The 19,979-nt window shown below is 54.1% G+C and overlaps 1 protein-coding gene across 3 annotated transcripts in view; it reads right to left on the bottom strand.

Annotated features, from left to right (window-relative positions):
- KNDC1 (kinase non-catalytic C-lobe domain containing 1) overlaps positions 1-19,979 on the bottom strand; it is a 53,632-nt gene that overhangs the window by 23,475 nt on the left and 10,178 nt on the right. For all 3 annotated transcript variants that reach the window (XM_088842444.1, XM_088842445.1, XM_088842446.1), the window contains exons 4-10: positions 14,135-14,281; positions 13,695-13,812; positions 11,901-12,583; positions 9,015-9,129; positions 8,280-8,351; positions 8,129-8,190; positions 192-350 (exon numbers count right to left, since the gene is read on the bottom strand). In XM_088842444.1, coding sequence (XP_088698570.1) covers positions 192-350; positions 8,129-8,190; positions 8,280-8,351; positions 9,015-9,129; positions 11,901-12,583; positions 13,695-13,812; positions 14,135-14,281 — 1,356 coding nt within the window. The remainder of the gene's footprint in view (positions 1-191; positions 351-8,128; positions 8,191-8,279; positions 8,352-9,014; positions 9,130-11,900; positions 12,584-13,694; positions 13,813-14,134; positions 14,282-19,979) is intronic.

Raw genomic sequence — 19,979 nt, 5'->3', positions numbered from 1 at the left:
TAGGCGGTCAGGGGTCCGTGCTTGGGCCCAGGCTACCCACTTCCACCCGGCTGGTGGACGCACTGGAGACCGGGGCAGGCTGGGGGAAGGTCATGAGAGGAGCAGCAGAGGCCACCAACCCACGCCCTCCCCGTCTGACCCCGACCTGCCCCAGAGACAAGAGCCTGCCCAGCCCCCCGCCGCGCAGGTACCTCGATGGCCTCTGCGGCAGAAGGCCGCTCCTGGGCGCTGCGTCTGGCCATGTGCAGGAGGAGCGTCTTGAGCCTGCGTGGCAGGGCCAGCTTGCGGTCTTGGGGGACACTGAACTTGGCAGCTGTCCACAGGACCGCGGCCACACAGTATACGGAGGCCTGGGTGGGGAGAGGGGCAGGCCATGGGCTCAGAACTGCCCGCGAGTGGGGGCGTCCTCAGAGCCTGGAGGCCCCACCACAGACCCCGAGCTGCACGCCAGGCTCTGCACGGCTGACCAGTACCCACAGGCGTCAGAGCCTCAGCATGAGCAGGAGGGCCTGGGCCCCGGCCACAGCTCCCAGCTTGCTCCCCACGAGGGGAAGGTGGCCCCGCGGGGCTCGAGGCCCAGAGTCCCCCTAAGCCCTACCCTGCTGCTGAATGCTGACAACGGCTCCCTGAACAGAAACACGTCCTCCTCGCCCCCACAGAGGTCTGTTCTAGAATGTGCTGATTCGAGGGGTGTGTCACACGCACTTGAGTGTGTCACAGAAGGGCCAACGCTCCTTTCTGTAAGCTCGTGGAGTTGGCCTCTTCTCCCCGAGGGCTCCCCCCGATTTTTATCCGACTCTCGTATCTGCAGCCGACCTGTGGCCAACACGAGCTTCCGACCTGCACAGGGCCGATACCTTTGTTTCTCTCGAAGAGGGAAAGCGAAAGCAGAGCCCCAGCGCACGTCTGTGCCGAGTCAGCGGACTGTGGCCGAACCCGCAGGGTCGTTCCCGGGCCCGGCGCACTCTCCAGTTCAACCTTGTCATACGCCTCCACCACATCTGTCATTAAGTCTAGTCGGCTGACAAGACGAGCAACCAAGCCCTGAGTTCAGCGCTGGTGGACTTCCATGCTGTGAAGACTCGCGCGTGGCCGGCTCTCAGCCGTCAAGGTGGTGCAGTGGGGCTGGGGGCCACGGGGGGCCCTTCCTATGGGGCTCCCGCCCAGAAGCAGAGACACAGCCAACTGTATCAAGTCACTGTCCAGTCCCTAAATCATGTCCGACTCTGCAGCCCCACAGACTGCAGCACGCCAGGCCTGCCTGTCCTTCACTGTCTCCCGGAGTTCACTCAAACTCAGGTCCATCGAATCGGTGATGCCATCCAGCCACTTCATCCTCTGCCGTCCCCGTCTCCTCCTGCCCCCAATCCCTCCCAGCATCAGTCTTTTCAAATGAGTCAGCTCTTTGCATCAGGTGGCCAAAGTATTGGTGTTTCAGCTTCAACGTCAGTCCTTCCAATGAATATTCAGAGTTGACTTCCTTTAGGATGGACTGGAGCCTGGTAGGCTGCAGTCTGTGGGGTCGCTAAGGGTTGGACACGACTGAGCGACTTCACTTTCACTTTTCACTTTCACACATTGGAGAAGGAAATGGCAACCCACCCCAGTGTTCTTGCCTGGAGAATCCCAGGGAAGGGGGAGCCTGGTGGGCTTCCATCTATGGGGTCACACAGAATCGGACACGACTGAAGTGACTTAGCAGCAGCAGCAGCAGCAGGATGGACTGGCTGGATCTCCTTGCAGTCCAAGGGACTCTCAAGAGTCTTCTCTAACACCACAGTTCAAAAGCATCAATTCTTGGCACTCAGCCTTCTTTATAGTCCAACTCTTACATCCATACATGACCACTGGAAAAACCATAGCTTTGACTAGATGGACCTTTGTTGGCAAAGTAATGTCTTTGCTTTTCAATATGCTCTCTAGGTTGGTCGTAGCTTTTCTTCCAAGGAGAAAGCATCTTTTAAATTCATGGCTGCAGTCACTGTCTGCAGTGACTTTGGAGCCCAGAAAAATAAAATCTGTCACTTCGTCTACTTTTCCCCATCTGTTTGCCATAACGGGATACCTTGATCCTAGTGTTCTGAATGTTGAGTTCTAAGCTAGCTTTTCCATTCTCCTCTTTCACCCTCCTCAAGAGGCTCTTTAGTTCGTAATTTACTTCAGATCACTAGGAAGTTGTTAGTTTTGAGTATTTATCAACTTTCTTCTAATTTTGAGGTAACTGTCAATTCACACAGCTGTAGGAGATGACCCAGAGAGGCCCAGGCGCCCTCTCCCAGCCCGAGCGGGGACACCCTGCAGGCTGGGTGCAGTGTCACAGCCAGGCCCCTGGTGTGGACCCCGCGAGATGGGGGCTTTGCTGTCACCAGGATCCGACCCGTCCCCTCCAGCCTTACTTGCTCGCAACGACTCATCTGTTCTCCATCTCTCAATCTCGTCATTTCACACAAGTGGGGCCTCACGCTGTGTGGCCTCCAGGGCAGACGTTTCCCCTCGGCTCCATCGCTGCTGCTCGGCTGCTCTCTCCACAGCCGCTCCTCTGTGGGCTGCCCTGCGCCCGCTGAAGACACTGAGCCCAAAGCCCTCCAGGCGGTGGCTGTGGCCAACAAAGCTGCAGAGAACAACTGTGTGCAGGACTTTGTGTGAACACGTTTCACTTCTCTAAGCAAAATGTCCGGGCTGTCTGGGTCTCCGTAGCAGTGGATGAGAGTCCCCACTGCTCCTCACCCTGTCGGCCTTTGCGTTGTCAGTGTTTGATTTCAGCCTGTCTGCTGAGTGTGCGGTGGGAACTCACCGCTCTACTTTGCATTCCCGAGTGCCAGACGGAGTGCGACGTATTTCACGCGCTTACTTGCCATACAGTATCTTCTTTGGTGAGGTGTCCAAAATTATTCCGACAATGTACAGCCTTGAGGTACTCCTTTCCCAATTTTGCACCAGTCTGTTGTTCCATGTCAAGTTCCAACTGTTGCTCTTGACCCCTATACGGGTTTTCCAAGAAGCAGGTGAGGTGGTCTGGTATCCCCATCTCTTTTAAGACTTGTCCATGGTTTGTTGTGATCCATACAGTCACATAATCAAAGCCATTAGTGTGGTCAGTGAAGCAGATGTTTTTCTGGAATTGTCTTGCTTTTTCTATGAACCAATGGTTGTTGGCAATTTGATCTTTGGTTCCTCTGCCTTTTCTAAATCCAGCTTGTACATCTGGAAGTTCTTGGTTCACATATTGTTGAAGCCTAGCTTGGAGATTTTGAGCATGCCCTTGCTAGAAATGAGAAATGAGTGCAATTGTGTGGTACTTTGAGCATTCTTTGGGACTGGAATAAAAACTGATCTTTTCCAGACCTGTGGCCACTGCTGAGTTTTTAAATTTGCTGGCATATTGAGTGCAGCACTTGAACAGCATCATCTTTTAGGATTTGAAATAGCTCCACTAGCTTTGTTTGTAGTGATGTTTCCTAGGGCCCACTTGATGTTGCACTCCAGGATGTCTGAATCTACATGAGCGATCATACCATTGTGATTATCTGGGTCATTAAAACCATTTTTGTACAGCTCTGTGCATTCTTGCCACCTCTTAATATCTTCTGCTTCTGTCAGGTCCATACCGTTTCTGTCCTTTATTGAGCCCATCTTTGCATAAGAAGTTCCCTTGGAATCTCTACTTTTCTTGAAGGGAGCTCTAGTCTTTCCCATTCTCTTGTTTCCCTCTATTTCTTTGCCTTGATCACTGAGGAAGGCTTTCTTATCGCTCCTTGCTGTTCTTTGGAACTCTGCACTCAGATGGGTATATCTTTCCTTTTCTCCTTTGCCGTTAGCTTCTCCTTTTCTCAGCTGTTTGTAAGGCCTCCTCAGACAGCCATTTTGCCTTTTTCCGTTTCTTTTCCTTGGGGACGGTTTTGATCCCTGCCTTACGTACAATTTTACGAACCTCCATCCATAGTTCTTCAGGCACTCTGTTGTTGACTTTTAAGAGTTCTTGGCATATTTGGGATACGCACCTTTTGTCAGGTATGGGTTTTGCTTCCATCTGTGGCCTGACTTCTCATTCTCTTAACTGTATCTTATGGAGCAGAAGCATCTAAGTTTAATGGCGTGTAGCATCGATTGTTTCTTTCATAGATCATGCTTTTGGTTTTGTATCTAAATTTTTGCCTAGAGTTTGTCTAGATTTTCTCCTACATTATATTCTAGAAGTTTTATAGCTTTGAGGTCTATGATCTATTTTGAGTTAATTTTTATGAACAGTGCCAGGTCTGTGTAGATTCTTTTGCATGTGGATGTCTTGTTCTAGCACTGCCTGTTGAGAAGACCGTCGTTTCTCCCAGGATTGCCTGTGCTGCTTGCCGAAGGCCCGCTGACTGTGTTTGTGTGGGTGTTTCTGGGCAGTCTTGTTCCTTTATTTGTTCCATTATTATGTGTCTTTCCCTTTGCCAAAACCACACTTGGTTGCTGTCGCTGACAATCCGTTTTAGAACTGGGTAGTGTCGGGCCTCTGACTTTGTTCTTCAGTACTGTGTCTGCTATTCTGGGTCGCCTGCCTCTTCATGTAAACCTGAGAGTCAATTCATCGGCAGCCGCGCAGCAGCGTGCTGGCACTGTCACTGGAGCCGCCCGGGAAGCACTGGCCTGGTGCCGGCCTTGCGGCTCTCAGTCTGGCGCGGCCTGCTCTGCGCTGTCCGCTGTGCGGTCTCTTCCGCGCTAGTCTGGATCGTCTTCCTCATCTCTGTCTTGCACACGTGCGTGCACACCAAGTCCCTCAGGCGTGTCTGCCTCTGCGACCCCACGGCTGCGCCCGCCAGGCTCCCCCGTCCATGCGACTCTCCGGGAAGAGTACTGGAGAGGGTGGCCCTGCCCCACGCAGCGACTGAACCCGTGTCTTCTGCATCTCCGCATCGGCAGGCAAGGTCTTTACTACCAGCGCCCCGTGGGCAGCCCTTCTCACACACATCTTGTTATTTATACGTAAGTGATTTTTTGGTGCCAGCCTCAATGGCATTGTTTCTTGAATTTCAGACCCCAGTTGCCCGCTGCTGGCAAACAGGAGGGAGGCGACATCTGCGTCACTCCCCCTGTACCCGCACCCTTCCTGTTGCTCTCTGCCCCTGACCTGTCAGCTCTTCGGGACTTTCTGACGTGACTCCAGTCATCTCAGCTGTAAACAGAGTCTTCTTCCTTCTCAATCGACGTAATTTCATTTCCTTTTCTTGTCTTGTGGCTGCATTACCTGAGCTAACACAAATCTGTACACGTGTAGATGGACACATCCGTACACGTGTGAACGATGCTCTACTTCATATGGCATTTGGGGAATGCAAGTTAGAACAATGAGTTACCGCCACACACTCAGGAGAAAGGCTAAAATCGATGTACCATATCGAATAGGAATGAGGAGAAGGGACATTCTTGCCTTTTTCCCAGTCTTGGGGTAAATTATCTAGCTTCTCACTGTTAATTATCTGTTGGCTATTTTTGTAGATATTCTTTATCAAGTTGAGGAAATTTCCTTCTCTTCCTAGTTTGCTGGGAATGTTTATTATGAATGAATGTTGAATTTTGTCAAAAGCTTAGTATCTATTGATATAAAGATATGGTTTTTTTTCTTTAGTTCATGTGATGTATTACATTGATTTTCAGTTGTTGAGTCAGCCTTCCACACATGGAATAAATCTCATTTCACCAATTTTAAATTTTGATGAAAAGTTCAATTTACCCATTTTTCCTTCTATGGAAAAATTTATGGATATTGCTTTTGGAGTCAAGTCTAACAACTCTGCCTAACCCTCCATCCCAAAAACTTTGATTTTTTTTTTTTTAATCAGCATTTTGTGGCCTTCAGCATACAAAGTCCGTACATTCTGTTTGATTTGCATCTATTTGCATCTATTTGATTTGCACTGTTTGATTTGCACTTTTTTGAGTGATTATAAATGTATGATGTTTTTAATTTTAGTGTCTACATGCTCATTGCTAGTACACAGAAATAGTACAAGTAATTTTTGAATGTTTATTCTATATGCTGTGACCTTTCAGAACTCACTTCTGAGTTCTGGGAGGCTATTTTTTTTCTTCTTTGTAGATTCTGTGGAATGCCCTTGAATTTTCTACGTGCACAGTCACGTCATCTGCAGGCCACTCTGTCTCCCTCCTGGGTTTGTCTTCTTACCTGCTTTTCTTGCATCGCTGTAGCGGCTGGGACTTCCAGTGCAACGTGGAATGGGGTGCAGTCGGTGGGCGCCCTCACTTGGCTCTGGACCGCAGCCGCTCCGTCAGGTGTGGCACTAGCTGTGCGGTTCTTGGCAGACGCTCTTTGAGGAAGTTTCTTCTATTCCCACTTTTTGGTTTCTTTTTTTTTTTTTTAATAAATTGATGTTAAATTTTGCCAAATGCTTTTTATGCATCAATTAATGTGATCATGGGATTTTTCTTCTTTAGCTGGTTAATATGTTGGACTACACTGATTGGTTTTCAAATACTGAACCGTATATCCCTGAACTTACATCCCTGGAATAACTACTTGGTTATGGTGTATAATTGTTTTTATGCATCAGTGACTTCTATTTGAATATGTTTTGTTACGGGCTTTTGCCTTTATACTCATGAGGAATACTGACCTATAGGCATATTTGTTGCACTATCTTTGGTTTTGGCATCAGGGTAATAATAGCTTCATAAAGTGGTTTGGGAAGTGTTCACTTCTGTTTTCTGGAAAAGACTGTGTAGAACTGGCATTAATTCTTTAAACAGTAGAGCACCCAGGTAAAACCATCTGGACCTGGAGATTTATTTTTGAGAGTTTAAAAATTGAAAATACAATCACCTCAGCAGTTACAGGGCTGTTCAAGGTCTGTCTCGTCGTGGGTGAGCTGAGGTAGCTGACGTCTTTTGACGCACTGGCCGCTGCATCTGAGTCGCTGCGCGTATGTGAGCGGAGTCGTCTGCGGTGATCCATGACCCTTCTGATGCCCGCAGTCTGCGGGAACGTCTCCCGAGTCAGTCCTGACGGTGGTAGTTTGTGCCTCCCTTCACTCTTGCTCCGTCAGTAAGTTTATCAGTCTTATTGGTCTTTTCCAAGAACCAGCCTGCTTCTCATTGGTTTCCTTTCCTGTTTTTCCGTTTTCACTTCATCGACTTCTGCTCCCAACTTCCCTGTTCCCTCGTTTCTGCTTTAGGTCTGTTTCACTCTTCATTTCCTTGGTTCTTGAGGTACGGAGCTTAGATTACTGAGTTGAGACTTCACTTCGAGTTTTCAGCATATAAGTCCTGTACATGCTTAGTTAGACTTACAACTATTTCATCTTTTAGTGATTACTGGAGGGGCATGGACAATGGCAAAATCCCAACTCTTCCTGAGGCCTCCTTGGGCACTGCCCCTGCTGGGGCGGGGCATTTCTCGCTGCTGGGAGGGCGGGGATCACAGGCTGGCTGCCCAGCCTTCTCCGCCAGCACCCGGACGGGGCGGGCTGCCTTCTCCTTGTCCTGCCTCTGTAACTTCAGAGTATGGGCTTCCCCTGGGCTTGAGCTGTGCCCGCTGGGGTTTCCCAGACGCCCTTCATCCTCCACGTGTGAGGCAGGCGCCCCTGGGCTCGTGGGACCACCGCTCCTAGCCAAGCCCCCCCCCCCCCACCCGGGCAGTCTCTGCTCCCTACCTGCCTGCCATCTACTTCCGCTTTAGGAACCGTGTGCTTTGGGGAGGCAGGAACTAAGCCCTCCCCCATGCTCCCAGAAGCAGAAGTCCTACCTTGGTTTTGAACGTAATTTACTTGATTATAAGTTTGTACAAATTAATTTTTAATAATGGGTATGTTTGACAAGTGCCTTGCAAACCCATGGGGTCCTGGGGTCCACACACATGGCCTGGAGCCATCCACGGAGAAGTGCAAGCTGGGTGACCCCATCACCTTCCGGGCCCCACAGTGCCTCCCGACCCAGGGGCTGCGCTAGGGGGGCTGCCTCAGCACCCCGTGGTCCTCACACTGGGCCCGTCCTCTGCCCTTTCCCCACCAGGCTCTCTGGACAAGGTGTGGGCACCACGGGGAGGGGAAGGGGTGCAGGGGGGTCAGGGGAGGGGTGTGGGCACCCTGGGGAGGGGTGGGAAGAGGTGAGGAGGGTAGAAGAGCCCTGGTACCTTTTCAGTCGTCAGCTTCTGCTCTGCGACCTCGGGCGCCAGGAAGAACGCATTGTAAGCGCCTGAGAGAGAAGACCCCAAACCCCACTGAGCCTCCTTCAGCCTGGCCGTGGGTGCTGGCGCAGGCCCCCAGGCAAGCCCACTCACGCACCGTTGGCAGGAGGTGGCCCGAAAAGCACGGCTCCGTCCTCGGCCACCAGCACGGAGTCCAGACACAGGTAAGCTGTGAAGGGAGGCGCAGGTCAGGGCCCCCGAGGGCCGGCAGAGCCGTGGTCAGGGTGGGCAGCCCTCCCCTCTGGATGCAGCCAGGCCACGTGCTGGCTCCCCTTCCGGGGCCCGGGAACGGGGCGGCTGCCGGGGTGCAGGCGCTGCGGGAGGAGGGGGCAGAGGAAAGCGGCCCGCCTGCTGAGTGCTGCCCAGGGAGGGCCCTCGGGGAAGGCCGGCCCTCTATACCCGCAGCCGAGGCTCACGGGGCCTGGGGGCGGCTGGACCACAGTGCCTGCCCTGTCCATCATGTGCCAGAACCACGGTGGGGCCAGAGACTGTCTCTCTGCCTGGCAGGGCAGAACTTCGGGGGCCACACAGCATCACAACGTCCAAGACCACCCCTACCAGCCACTGGGGACAGCGTCACCCCTGCTGAGAGGGCATGGGCTGAGCCCCCCACGCGGCTTTGGCTTCGCTGCAGGGTCTCCGCTCTAAGACCCACACTTTAAGCTGCACTCTGATCCCCTCAGTACTGAGACCAGAGCCGACGCCCCAGGCTGCCCCCGGCTCACGGGGTGGACACCACCGCCTGGCCCCAGGCTGTGCACACAGCACACGGGCGAGGGAGGCCAGACGTGCTGGGGTGGGCGGGCTGGGGGAGGACTCGCGGGGGGGTCACCTGGGTGCTGGCTGAGCGTTCGCAGGGTGCTGAGGCACGCATGGGACAGAGCCCAGAGCTCGTACTCCTTGAAGGGCCGGCCCAGCTTGGTCAGGAGGTCCTGCAGGGAGACGCCCTGGGGGTGGGGGAGTCGCATTCAGGGTGCAGGCACCTGGGAGGGGCTTACTGGGCTAGGACCGCCTCCAATGCGGTGTGTGTGCCCCCTGCCCCCGCACGACAGGCTGGGGGCATCCCTGAATCTGCAGAACAGGTACTGGGGGTGTGAGTGGACAGTCCAGGTCCCTGTGCACGGCCAGCAGAGACGTAAGACGCGCAACAGTGTGGAAATCGCACGGAGGCCCCTCAGAGAAGCAGACGCGGAATTACCATCTGCTCCAGCAATCCCACTTAAAAGCGGGGTCTTGAAGATGTAGGTGCACACCCATGTTCAAAGCAGCGTGATTCACAGCAGCGGAGAAGTGGAAGCGCCCAAGCGCCTTTGGGCGATGGATGGACAAGCATGATTGGTCCATCCACTCGAGAGCCATCACTGAGCCCTAACGAGGAAGGGAGTTCTGACACAGCGACAACGCAGGTGAAGCCTGGTCAGTGACACGCCAGCCACAGAGGGACACTGATTCCTCACGCATCACAGGCCGAGGGGTCACAGCCAGAGGCAGGAAGCAGATGGGGGGTATCAGGGCTGGGGGAGGGGAGGAGGGGCTCCATGCTCAAAGCGGGCAGTTTCAGTTTGGGAAGATGAGAAGGTTCTAGGGGTGGTGGTGGTGACGTTCGCACAGCAGCATGAATACCTAATGCCACCGACCTGCACACTCGAAAGGGTTAAGACTGTGATTTCATGTTATGTGTCCCCTTTCCTTGCGACCCCGACCCCATAAAAGTCCCAGAATCAGAGACTGAGTTCAGCTGGGAGTGAGTTCTCTGCTTTGGGGCCACAGGAGGAGCTAGGCCGAGCCGCCACCCTCGGACACAGACATGCGTGTCTAGAGGAAGGTTCCAGAGGTGTTGGCTTCACTGCTCCTGGATTCCACTCTACACCGGGGTGCAGCCGCCCCGTCCTGTGGCTTCCGCGCCTGCCTCGCCCAGGCTGTGCCTGGCCCCTGGCCTGGGTTCAGGAACTCAGGGCTCCCCAAGTCTCCCGCTCCACGTGGGGCTGGAGCAGACAGCTTTGCAAACGGGACGTGCCCTCCAGAGATCTGGGTCCCTGACACCTGATGAGCTGTGGCCTGTGTGGGGGGTCTAGTCACCGGAGGCCTTTGTGGTGGGAAAGCTGGTGGCTGAGACAATGGCTGGGCTCCCCATCAGCTCTGCCCCCAGACATCACCCACCCTCTGCACGGTGGTCCCAAGCCTCAGTTTACCCACCTGGGACATGGGCTGTCATGAGGCTGTTGGGCATCTGAAGGTGAGTGGGGCCCCTGGCTCAGGCCTGAGGTCTTCACCCCGAAGCCTGGCTCTGTGTGCACAAGTGCGGCTGTACGGGCGGACATGGTGGGCCAGGCGGTGGGGCAGTGTGGGTGGAGTGGACAGTGTGTGGGCCTTGAGCACATGTCAGTGCGTGCTGGGGTCTCCAGGAGGAATTTGCATTTTAAAGTAACCATATTTTTCATGTAAATTACCCTCAGGTACTTGTCAGGATATGAATAAAAATGTAACTCAGTCAGCCCTCCCCTTGAACCTCTGGTTCAGCAGTGAAGTTGCTCAGCCGTGTCCGACTCTTTGGGACCCCATGGACTGTAGCCTGCCAGGGATTTTCCAGGCCAGAATACTGGAGTGGGTTGCCATTTCCTTCTCCAGGGGATCTTCCCAACCCAGGGATCGAACCCGGGTCTCCACACTGCAGGCAGACTCTTACCGTGTGAGCCACCAGGGGAGCCCTGGGTCAGCAGAGGTGGTGGAATGAGGCTGGGGAACAGCTCTGCCCCACAGACACATGTATTTGGGCCACAGACCCCCAGGTGGCTTTGTCCCGAGATGCTCACAGGGACCCACCTTGCGGGAGTGACTTGCTGGGGCCAAGACTTCCGCCCACAAGAGGGCTGAGGGCTGCTGCAGGCCACTCTGATCACCCGCGGTCACACTAAAAACACACAGACCTCCTGGACACTGGCTCTAAAGGGGTCCTCTGTCCTTCCCAGCTTACAAAGAGACAGTGCCAGGACAGAGGAGCCTGGTGGGCTACGTTCGTAGGGTCGCAATGACTCGGACGCGCTGAAGGAACGCACGCCAGGTCTGGAAGATCGCCGCCCCAGGGAGGCCCCGCCCTCCACGCGGAAGACCCCACCTCCTTGGGGAGACCCCACCCTCCTCCGGGGAGACCCCACCCCCGGGAGGCCCTGCCTCCGGGTCACGGCAGCAGCTCAGAACCCAGTACTAGGAGAACACGGCACGCTGCTCAGGCTCCGACGGTAGAAAATCTCCCTGCAGCGCAGGAGACCAGGGTTTGATCCCTGGGTCAGGAAGATTCCCTGAAGGAGGAAATGGCCACCCACTGCAGGATTCTTGCCTGGAGAATCCGATGGACAGAGGAGCCTGGTGGACTGCAGTCCACGGGGTCGCACAGAGTCGGACACGACGGAGCGACTATCGCCTCTCCAACCAAGCTGGACAGGTGAGCAGCCTCAACCCACATCCCAATGTCTAACTCACAGCCGCCCCTGAGCTCCAGGGCTGGAGAAGCGGGGCCCAGACAGCCCTTGGGCCTCCTCCTGGAAAGGCTGCTCCCTGAGCGTCTTCGAGAGAAAACCTAACCCAGCAAAGCTGTGCCTGGTTCCCCGTCTTAAAGCTCGGAAATTGAGCAGAAGTGAAGCTGCAGCTGCCCTCCTTCCTTGGGGTAAATGCCCAGCACTCGCAGGCCACGCCCGGCGCGCAGGACCCCGTCACCCACCTGCGCGTTGGCCGCCCTGTCCTGCTTCCCGGCTCCGTCCGCAGTCCCCTCGTCAGGCTCCGGAGTCCCTGGGTCTCCACCCACATCTTGAGGGCCCTCGGAACCAGGTGGGGGGCTTTCCCACGCGGGGCTGCCGCCACCCACCCTCTTGTCCCCTTGGCAACGGAGCTCGAGCTCTCGCTCCGGCCACAGTCTGGATCCAGGCTGTGCCTGGAAGCTGGAAAGGTCATGTTTCCCCTCCTGAAAGGCCTTCTTGGGGTCTGGAGGGAAGAATTCCGATGTTGGCAGCGGGGTTTTCATGCTGGTCAGCGACAGGCAGAGGGCGCCGGACTCGGGGCCGTCGGGCGGGAGCCAGGGGAGCGTCCGCACCTTTCTCAGGCGGCTTCTGTCCAGGAAGCCTCTGTCCTGGTCAGCCGGGGGCCGCTGGGCGTCCAGAAGGAGGCAGGCCAGCCTCTCGGGGGCCAGCCCCTCCTGACCCGGGCTCTCTCCATTCTTCACAGGGGAAGACAGCAGAGCCTTGGAGGGCGGGGTTCCGGGTTGCTCCGGTCCTTCTCTGGTGGGGCTCGGGGGCCAGCCCTCTGGGGCAGGCAGGGCCTCAGGGTCAGCAGAACGGTCCCCAAGTTGTCTTTTGGGCCCCGCACCTCTGGGAGCCAGTCGCCCCCTCCAGGTGACGTCGCTGACATCTGGCGAAGGGCAAGGCATGGTCACTGCGGAGCGCGGCAGCCTGGGTGGTCCTCTCCCTGCCTCCCCTGCCCACGGCCACCAGTGAACGCACTGCTGTGGGACCCTTGCTCTGCCCCGCCCCGCTCCGCCCCCCACCCCCATTGGCCCAGAGACGCTCTGGCCTGCCTCCTTAATTACACCATCCTGGCTAATTAATGAGTCTCCAAGGCTCCGGTGCCCCCGCCCCCACCCCACCGGAGATGAGCTTCCCGCGGGGGAAACGTTTCCTAAGGCCTGTCTAATCACTTCATCCAAAAAGCACATCGTTTTGCTATTACAGTTACACAAGCGATCCTCCCCAAAGGAATAAATTAAACCTGGCTGCAGTCCCGCCTCGTCTTGACGGAAAACCTTCTGCGCACACGTGTCTGTGTGAAGCGCTCTAGAGATGCTTGCCCTCCTACTCCTGGGGGCCTGCAGCCCCCGCCCCGGAGCCTCCCCCCTGTTAGAACCGCCAGCGGGCCCGGTGCCACTGCAGCGCTGCGAACGCAGACTTGGTGGGAAAAGCTGCTGCTTGGCTGGGAGAGGGGCCCTGCCACCCCAGAGGCTCTGCCTCCCCCAGGGCCCTCCCAGGTTCCGTCCTTCGCGCACAGCTCAGAGCAGACGCTGGCACTAGTTCAAAGTGCCACTCGAGATTACACCCCACAGCTGTGAAAATCCCAGATGCCTCAGCAACAGTGTGGCAGGAACTGGGTGGCCGACAGAGGACGGCGCTGGCTCCAAGGCCCACAGAGCAGGACACGGGTGAGGGGTCCTGGGCACCCACTTCCCAGATGACCTGCCTCTCATCTCTGATTGGGTATGTGTATGTGTGCGCGTGTGAGTTTGTGGGCGTGCACGGCGTGTGTGCCTGCTGTCTGAGTGGTCTAAGTAGGTGTGTCCGAGTTCCCACATAAATGTGTTTCTGTGTGTACGGGGGGGGGGCACATGTGATCTGTTTGGATACGTGTGCATGAGTGTGGGTGCTTCCACGGTGAGTACGCTGGTGCTGACGTGCACACCCACATGTACATGGCTGCATGTGCGGTAGTGCCTGGGCACGCGTGCTGGCCCGCTGGCGGGTGTGCTTACCTTGGAATGCCCCGAAGGACTCGATGGAGAGCACCTTCCTCCCGGCGGCCGACAGGCTCCGGCACACGCGGCAGGACGGCGTGAGCTGCATCTTCTCCTCGCACAGCGCGATGACGCTCTGCGGCGGGCCGGCGCTCAGCCCGCACCCCCGCCCCGGCGCGACGCCCACCCCCGCCCCCGCCCGCTAAGCCTCCCAGGCTCTGGGGTCATGCGCCCGGGCTGGGGGCGCTCAAGGAAACCCGCGGATTATGTCCCGCCCGTGACCCTTACAGGGCGCACCCTTCATCGCCCAAGTGCAGAGTGAAAAGTCAGGAGCCCGGATGACCGGGTGGTGACGGCCCCGCGTGCTTGCTGGGTGTGCGAGCGGGGGCACGCGGGCCGGGGGCGCGCAGGGCTCAGGGTTTCTCCTGGGGTGAAGCGGAGCAGGCCTGCGAGCTTACCTGGAGGTCGGGCCGGTCCCCGGGGTCCTCCGCCTGCATCTGGCCCAGCAGCGCCTCCAGCTCCTGGCTCAGCCTGGGCTGGGGCTCGGGCTCAGGCACGTAGTCAAGGGCCGCCTTCAGCGTGGCCCCCAGAGAGTAGATGTGAGCCTGCAGCACCAAAGACCCGCTGGGGCCGGGGGTGGGGCCGTGTGGGCCGGACCTGGGGCGGGAGCGTGGTGGGGCAGGCCCGTGGCCGTGAGGCTATGGGCGGGGCTGCGGCCGTGAGGCTGTGGGCGGGGCCATGTGGGCCATGGGCGGGGCATGGAGCCCGTGGGCGGAGCCATGGGGGCGGGCCCGTGGCCGTGAGGCTATGGGCGGGGCGTGGGTGGGGCCGTGGGGCGGGGCCGTGGCCGTGAGGCTGTGGGCGGGGCCATGTGGGCCATGGGCGGGGCATGGAGCCCGTGGGCGGAGCCATGGGGGCGGGCCCGTGGCCGTGAGGCTGTGGGCGGGGCGTGTGCGGGGCCGTGGGGGCGGGGCCACGTGGTCGCGGTCTCGCAGGTCGGCGCACAGCACCGGGACACGTGGTGTTGCCCTTCTGGGTCAGGAGCACCCCTGATCTTTCCAGGGCAGCTCCCCGCCTCACCCCCCACCCCCAAGACATCTCTATTCCTGCCCTAACTTTTCCTCTTTATGCCCACTCATGGACTTTGCTAATTCTCTGCTGAGCTGTTGCCTGTTTTGGGTGCATTCCTGGTGGCTCAGATGGTAAAGAATCTGCCTCCCAATGCAGGAGACACAAAAGACGCGTGTTTGATCCCTGGGTCGGGAAGATCCCCTGGCGAAGGGCATGGCAACCCACTCCAGTATTCTTGCCTGGAGAATCCCATGCACAGAGGAGCCTGGCGGGCTACGGTCCACTGGGTCGCAAAGAGTCAGACACGACTGAGGAACACTTTCCCTTTTCACATGAAGGGGCTGATCTTGGTCTCTGTGTCACGTGTGTGTTCTCTCTGTCACTTATCTTTTAACTTTGTTCATGTGTCTTTGACATTCAAAAATTCTACTGTTTCACTGGTGAAATCTGCTGTGACCGCCCTCACGTGGACGCCTTCATGCAACCACGCCACGTTCACGAAGGCTCAGGCCCTACAAGTGGGGCTGCCGTTCCGGGTCATGGCCAGCTGCTACGGAGCTTCGCTCATGAGGGAGATCATTCCTTTTTATTGGCTTCCTTGGAGGACGTTCCCCAGCCCAGGACGATAAATACTGCTTACTTCTGCGTTTTTCCAATACTTTTGTAACTGTGAAGCATCGAGCTCTGACCCATCTGGGACATGTCTTTTTGCTGGGCACTGCAGGGAGGGGGTTTGTCTCCGGGTGGAGAGCCACCTCCCGCGCAGCGGAAGAGGCGCGGCCCTCGCTCCCCAGCGCCTGCGCTCTGGCCTCCCCTCCTCGTGCTGTCTCCCTCTGTCCAGACTCTGCGCTTTTAATGAGGTAGCTTCAGAGTGCACCTTCGCACCTGGAGGACAAACTGCTCTCCACCTCCCCCCGCCCCCGGGTAGATTATTTTCACATTTGTCAAGTTTATATATAAAGTTCCACCATTCCCATGAAAAAAAAAAAAAGCCAGAATGGTTGGGGTTTTCGTGTAACAGCACTGCTGCTGCAGCATTTGGGAGAACCAGCGTCATACAAGGTAAAACACTTGGGTATGGGCAGGATGGCTGTCTCTAGACTGTATCGTCAGCAGCACTTTGATCCATCTGTGGACAAAAGTTCCCCTGTGGGAGCTGTGGGATCCGGCAACATTTGCCAGGGGACCTGGCAGGGGTTGTGCCCACCTGTTCATCAGGTGAGAGGCAGACATGCCTCTGGCTTGGTGGTGGACCCCTTAGTTAGACTGACTAGGGAAACAAGAGAGGACTCAAGTAAAATCAGAAAAGAGAGAGGAGATTTTACAACTGATGCCATAGAAACAAAGGATCTTAAGAGACCACTATGTATACACCAAAGTGGATAACCTAGGAAGAAAAAATGGATACATTCCGAGAAACATACACTGGACTAAGACTGAATCATGAAGAAATAAACCGAACTGTTACTAACAAGGAGCTCGAACCGGAAGTCAGAACCTCACAACAAAGAAAAGCCCAGGACTACATGACTTCACTGGTGACTTTTTACCAAACATTTATTTAGAGAAGAATTAATGCCTATCCTTCTCAAATTCTTCCAAAAAATCAAATGAGAGGGAACACTCCCAGACTCATTTTATGAGGCCAGCGTTACCCTGGCATCAAAGTTAGATAAGGCAATACAAGAAAACTACAGACCAACATCCCTGATGAATACAAATGTAAAAATCCTTAACAAAATATTAGCAAACTAAATTCAAAAGTACATTAAAAGATCATATGCCATGGTCAACTGGAATTTGTCCCTGGGATGCAAAGATGGTTCAACATAGGCAAATCAATAAATGTAATTCACCATATTAATAGAATAAAAGTTAAAATAATATGATCATCTCAACAGAAGCAGAAAAAACATTTGGGAAAATCCAGCATCTTCTCATGATAAGAGCAGTAAGTTGGGTATGGAAGGAATGTGCAAGGCCACGCACGACCAGCTCACGGCTAACATCACACCCAGTGGTGAGATGCCGACCCCTAAGTTCAGAACAAGACAAGGACGCCCATCTCACAATTCCTTCTCAACACACTGGAAGCTGTTGATAGCCAGGGCGATTAGGCAGGAAAACGAAATAAAAGGCATCCGAACGAGAAGGGAAGAGATAAAATTGTTTCTGTGCGTGTTGTGATCTTACATGCGGAAAATCTTCAGTTCCGTTCAGTTCAGTCGCTCAGTCGTGTCCGACTCTCCGCGACCCCATCACAGCACGCCAGGCCTCCCTGTCCATCACCAACTCCCGATGGAAAATCTTAGATTCCATCAAAAAACTTCTAGAACTAATCAACAAATGCAGTAACGTTTCAGGATACAAAATCAGCATACATAAATCCGTTCCATTTTTATACTTTAACAATGAAATATCTAAAAAAGAAATAAGACAATCAGGAGCTTCCCTGATGGTGCAGTGGTTAAAGAATCTGCCTTGTGATGTAAGGGACGTGGGTTTGATCCCTGGCCATAACACTTAGAAGTGAATGATACTGAAAATGCTATGAGGCAAAACTCATGTTTGGATGGAAAGTCTTAGCTTTAGGCATTGACCCTAATGTTAGGAAAGAAGAAAAGCTCAGACTAACGAGCTGAGCGCCGACTCAAGTTAGGAAGACTCATTAACTTGAAACAAGCACAAGAAGAAGGAGACTGAGACAGAAGCGCAGAGCTGCTAGGGGAGCAGACAGGACGGGACACGCCACAGGGCACAAGCGGGGCTCGCTGGAGCGCCGATGGGAGAAGCTTCCCTGCAGCGGAAGTCGCTCTGGCTCAGACATGATTTGGCTTGAACTTCGTGCTGACCAGAGAAGCCTGTGTTCTGAAACAGTTTATTTTATTGAAGTACAATTGATTAATAATGTGTTAACTTCTGCTGTACAGCACAGTGACTCATATATATATATATATACTTCAAACACTTCTTTCCATTGTGGTTTATCACAGGGTATTGACTGCGGTTCCCTGTGCTGTGCAGTGGGGCCGTGTTGTTTACCATCTTATATGTAACAGTTTGCATCCACTAACCCCAGCTGCCAATCTTTCCCTTCCTTTTGGTAACCACAAGTCTGATCTCTGTGGCTATGAGCCCGTTTCTGTTTTATAGATAGGTTCATTTGTGTCACATTTTATATCCCAGATGTAAGTGCTACCATACGATCTTTGTCTTTCTCTGTCTGACTTCACCTCGTATGATCATCTCTGGGTCCATCCATGTTCCTGCAAAGGACGGTATTTCATTCTTTTTCATGACTGGGTAGTATTCTGTTGTACATACACACCACATCACTTTCTTCTCTTTTTTGGCCACGCCATGAGGCTTGCAGGGTCTCTGTTCCCAAACCAGGGATGAACCCAGGCCACAGCAGTGCAAGTGCTGAGTCTTAACCACTGGACCGCAGGGACATCCTTGCATCTTCATTATCCATTCATCTACAGCACCTTGATTTATGGCCTGCTGACCACACATCGTATGATGTTTTAACCATTAGAGAAGAGGATGCCTTTAAAAATCAGAATGGAGTCGCTGTGGTTCAGACATCCGGGGTGGATCCAGGGGGCTGAGGGTTCAGACACGCTCCTGCATCCCTGAGAACTTGAGTTTCGGGGTGCTATCAGACTCAGGGACACCCCCAGCCATCCTCCAAACAGTATCTGCCAGCAGCTGCGACCTGTGACCTGAGGTCTCGAACTTCCCCCTGTGACTATGCAGCCATTTCAGACCCCAACAAATCCTGCTTAACCAGCACCCTTCCTTCCTGCAGCTCCAACCCCTAATTCTTGACAGACAACTTAAGTAATTTTGTGGGTTTTGCCTTTAAAAGCTTCCACATTTTGTATCCTGAGGACACAATGCAAGTAATTCTTGACTCTTGTGTCTTCCAGGCTGCAGTCCTCTGTTTGGCTGAAAGAGCAGTCTCTGCATTTCTGTTATGGATTGTTATTATTTCTGTTGACAAAACTAACAGAATAAAGGCTATAGAAGGGATGTACTCCTTCCCGCAAGACTAGCAAGAGAAGGCACAAATAAATCATCCAAGGAGTGGAAGGGGCACCTACAGTAGGCATTGATTAAGAAAGGATCTCCCCTGCAACTTTAAAAACACAGGTAAAAATGGGTAAATTTTTAGAAATACGTGGTTTATCAAAAGCTGAGTCATTAAGAAATTCAAAACAGGTAAGTCCTATAATTATTAAAAATTGAGCTGCAATTAAAACTCTTTGCTCCAAGGAAACAGATGGCTTCCCAAGTAAGTCTGACCAGACTTTCAAGGACCAGACCACTCCATTCTTACGTAAGCTGTAACACGGCAAAGGAAGCGGGGGCGTTTGCACACGACACAGATACTCCTGATGGCAACACAGTCAGAAACAGCAACAGGAGGGAAAGCCACCAGCCACTCACGAAAACACGCAGAGATGCAAAGAGGCGTCGGGCGATCAAACGCAACGGATGAAGCAAACACAGGATGCTGCCCGTTTAGCTATTTCTAAGTAAGAAAGGTTGACTTAATGTTAGAAAATAAATTGGGAGATACTGACATCTTAATAATCATTTCAAAAGCTGCAGAAGCATTGCACAATAGAACACGATGCCTCTGCACAGCAGGGGCCTCAGGCAGAAGCCTTCCTGCTGGGAAGGTGGGAGGTGCTCTCAGGATGGCGGACAATCACTGACCTGCTCACCCCCGCCCCAGCCCACCCGGGACACGTGGGGCGGCGGACGTAGCACCAAAGCTTTGGACAGCAACACAGCCTGCCACCTTCTGCTGGTGACTTGATCAGCTGCAGGCAGGTTTTTTACCACTGAGTCACCTGGGAAGCTTCCCTGAGGGCTCACTGTAAAGAATCTACCTGCAATGCAGGAGACACAGGTTTGATACCTGGATCAGGAAGATCCCCTGGAGAAGAGAATGGCTACCCACTCCAGTATTCTTGCCTGGAGAATCCCATGGAGAGAGGAACCTGGTGTGCTGCAGTCCATGGGGTCGCAAAGAGTCAGACATGACTGAGCGACTAACACTTTGATCAGTTAAATAGAAAGTTATCAGAAGTAATCAAATAATTTACCACAAGGGCTGATACAAGATTAAGATGTTAACATGAACTGCATTTCTGTAGACTTGACAAGAAAAGCATGACAATGTGATTACAAAGATGACCGTCCGTTTACATAGAATCAGAA

Source organism: Moschus berezovskii, chromosome 12 (genome assembly GCF_049115385.1).
Source record: "Moschus berezovskii isolate FMDL1 chromosome 12, NW_MosBer_1.0, whole genome shotgun sequence".
Lineage (NCBI taxonomy): Eukaryota > Metazoa > Chordata > Mammalia > Artiodactyla > Moschidae > Moschus > Moschus berezovskii.
This window is presented reverse-complemented; position numbering and strand designations above follow the sequence as displayed.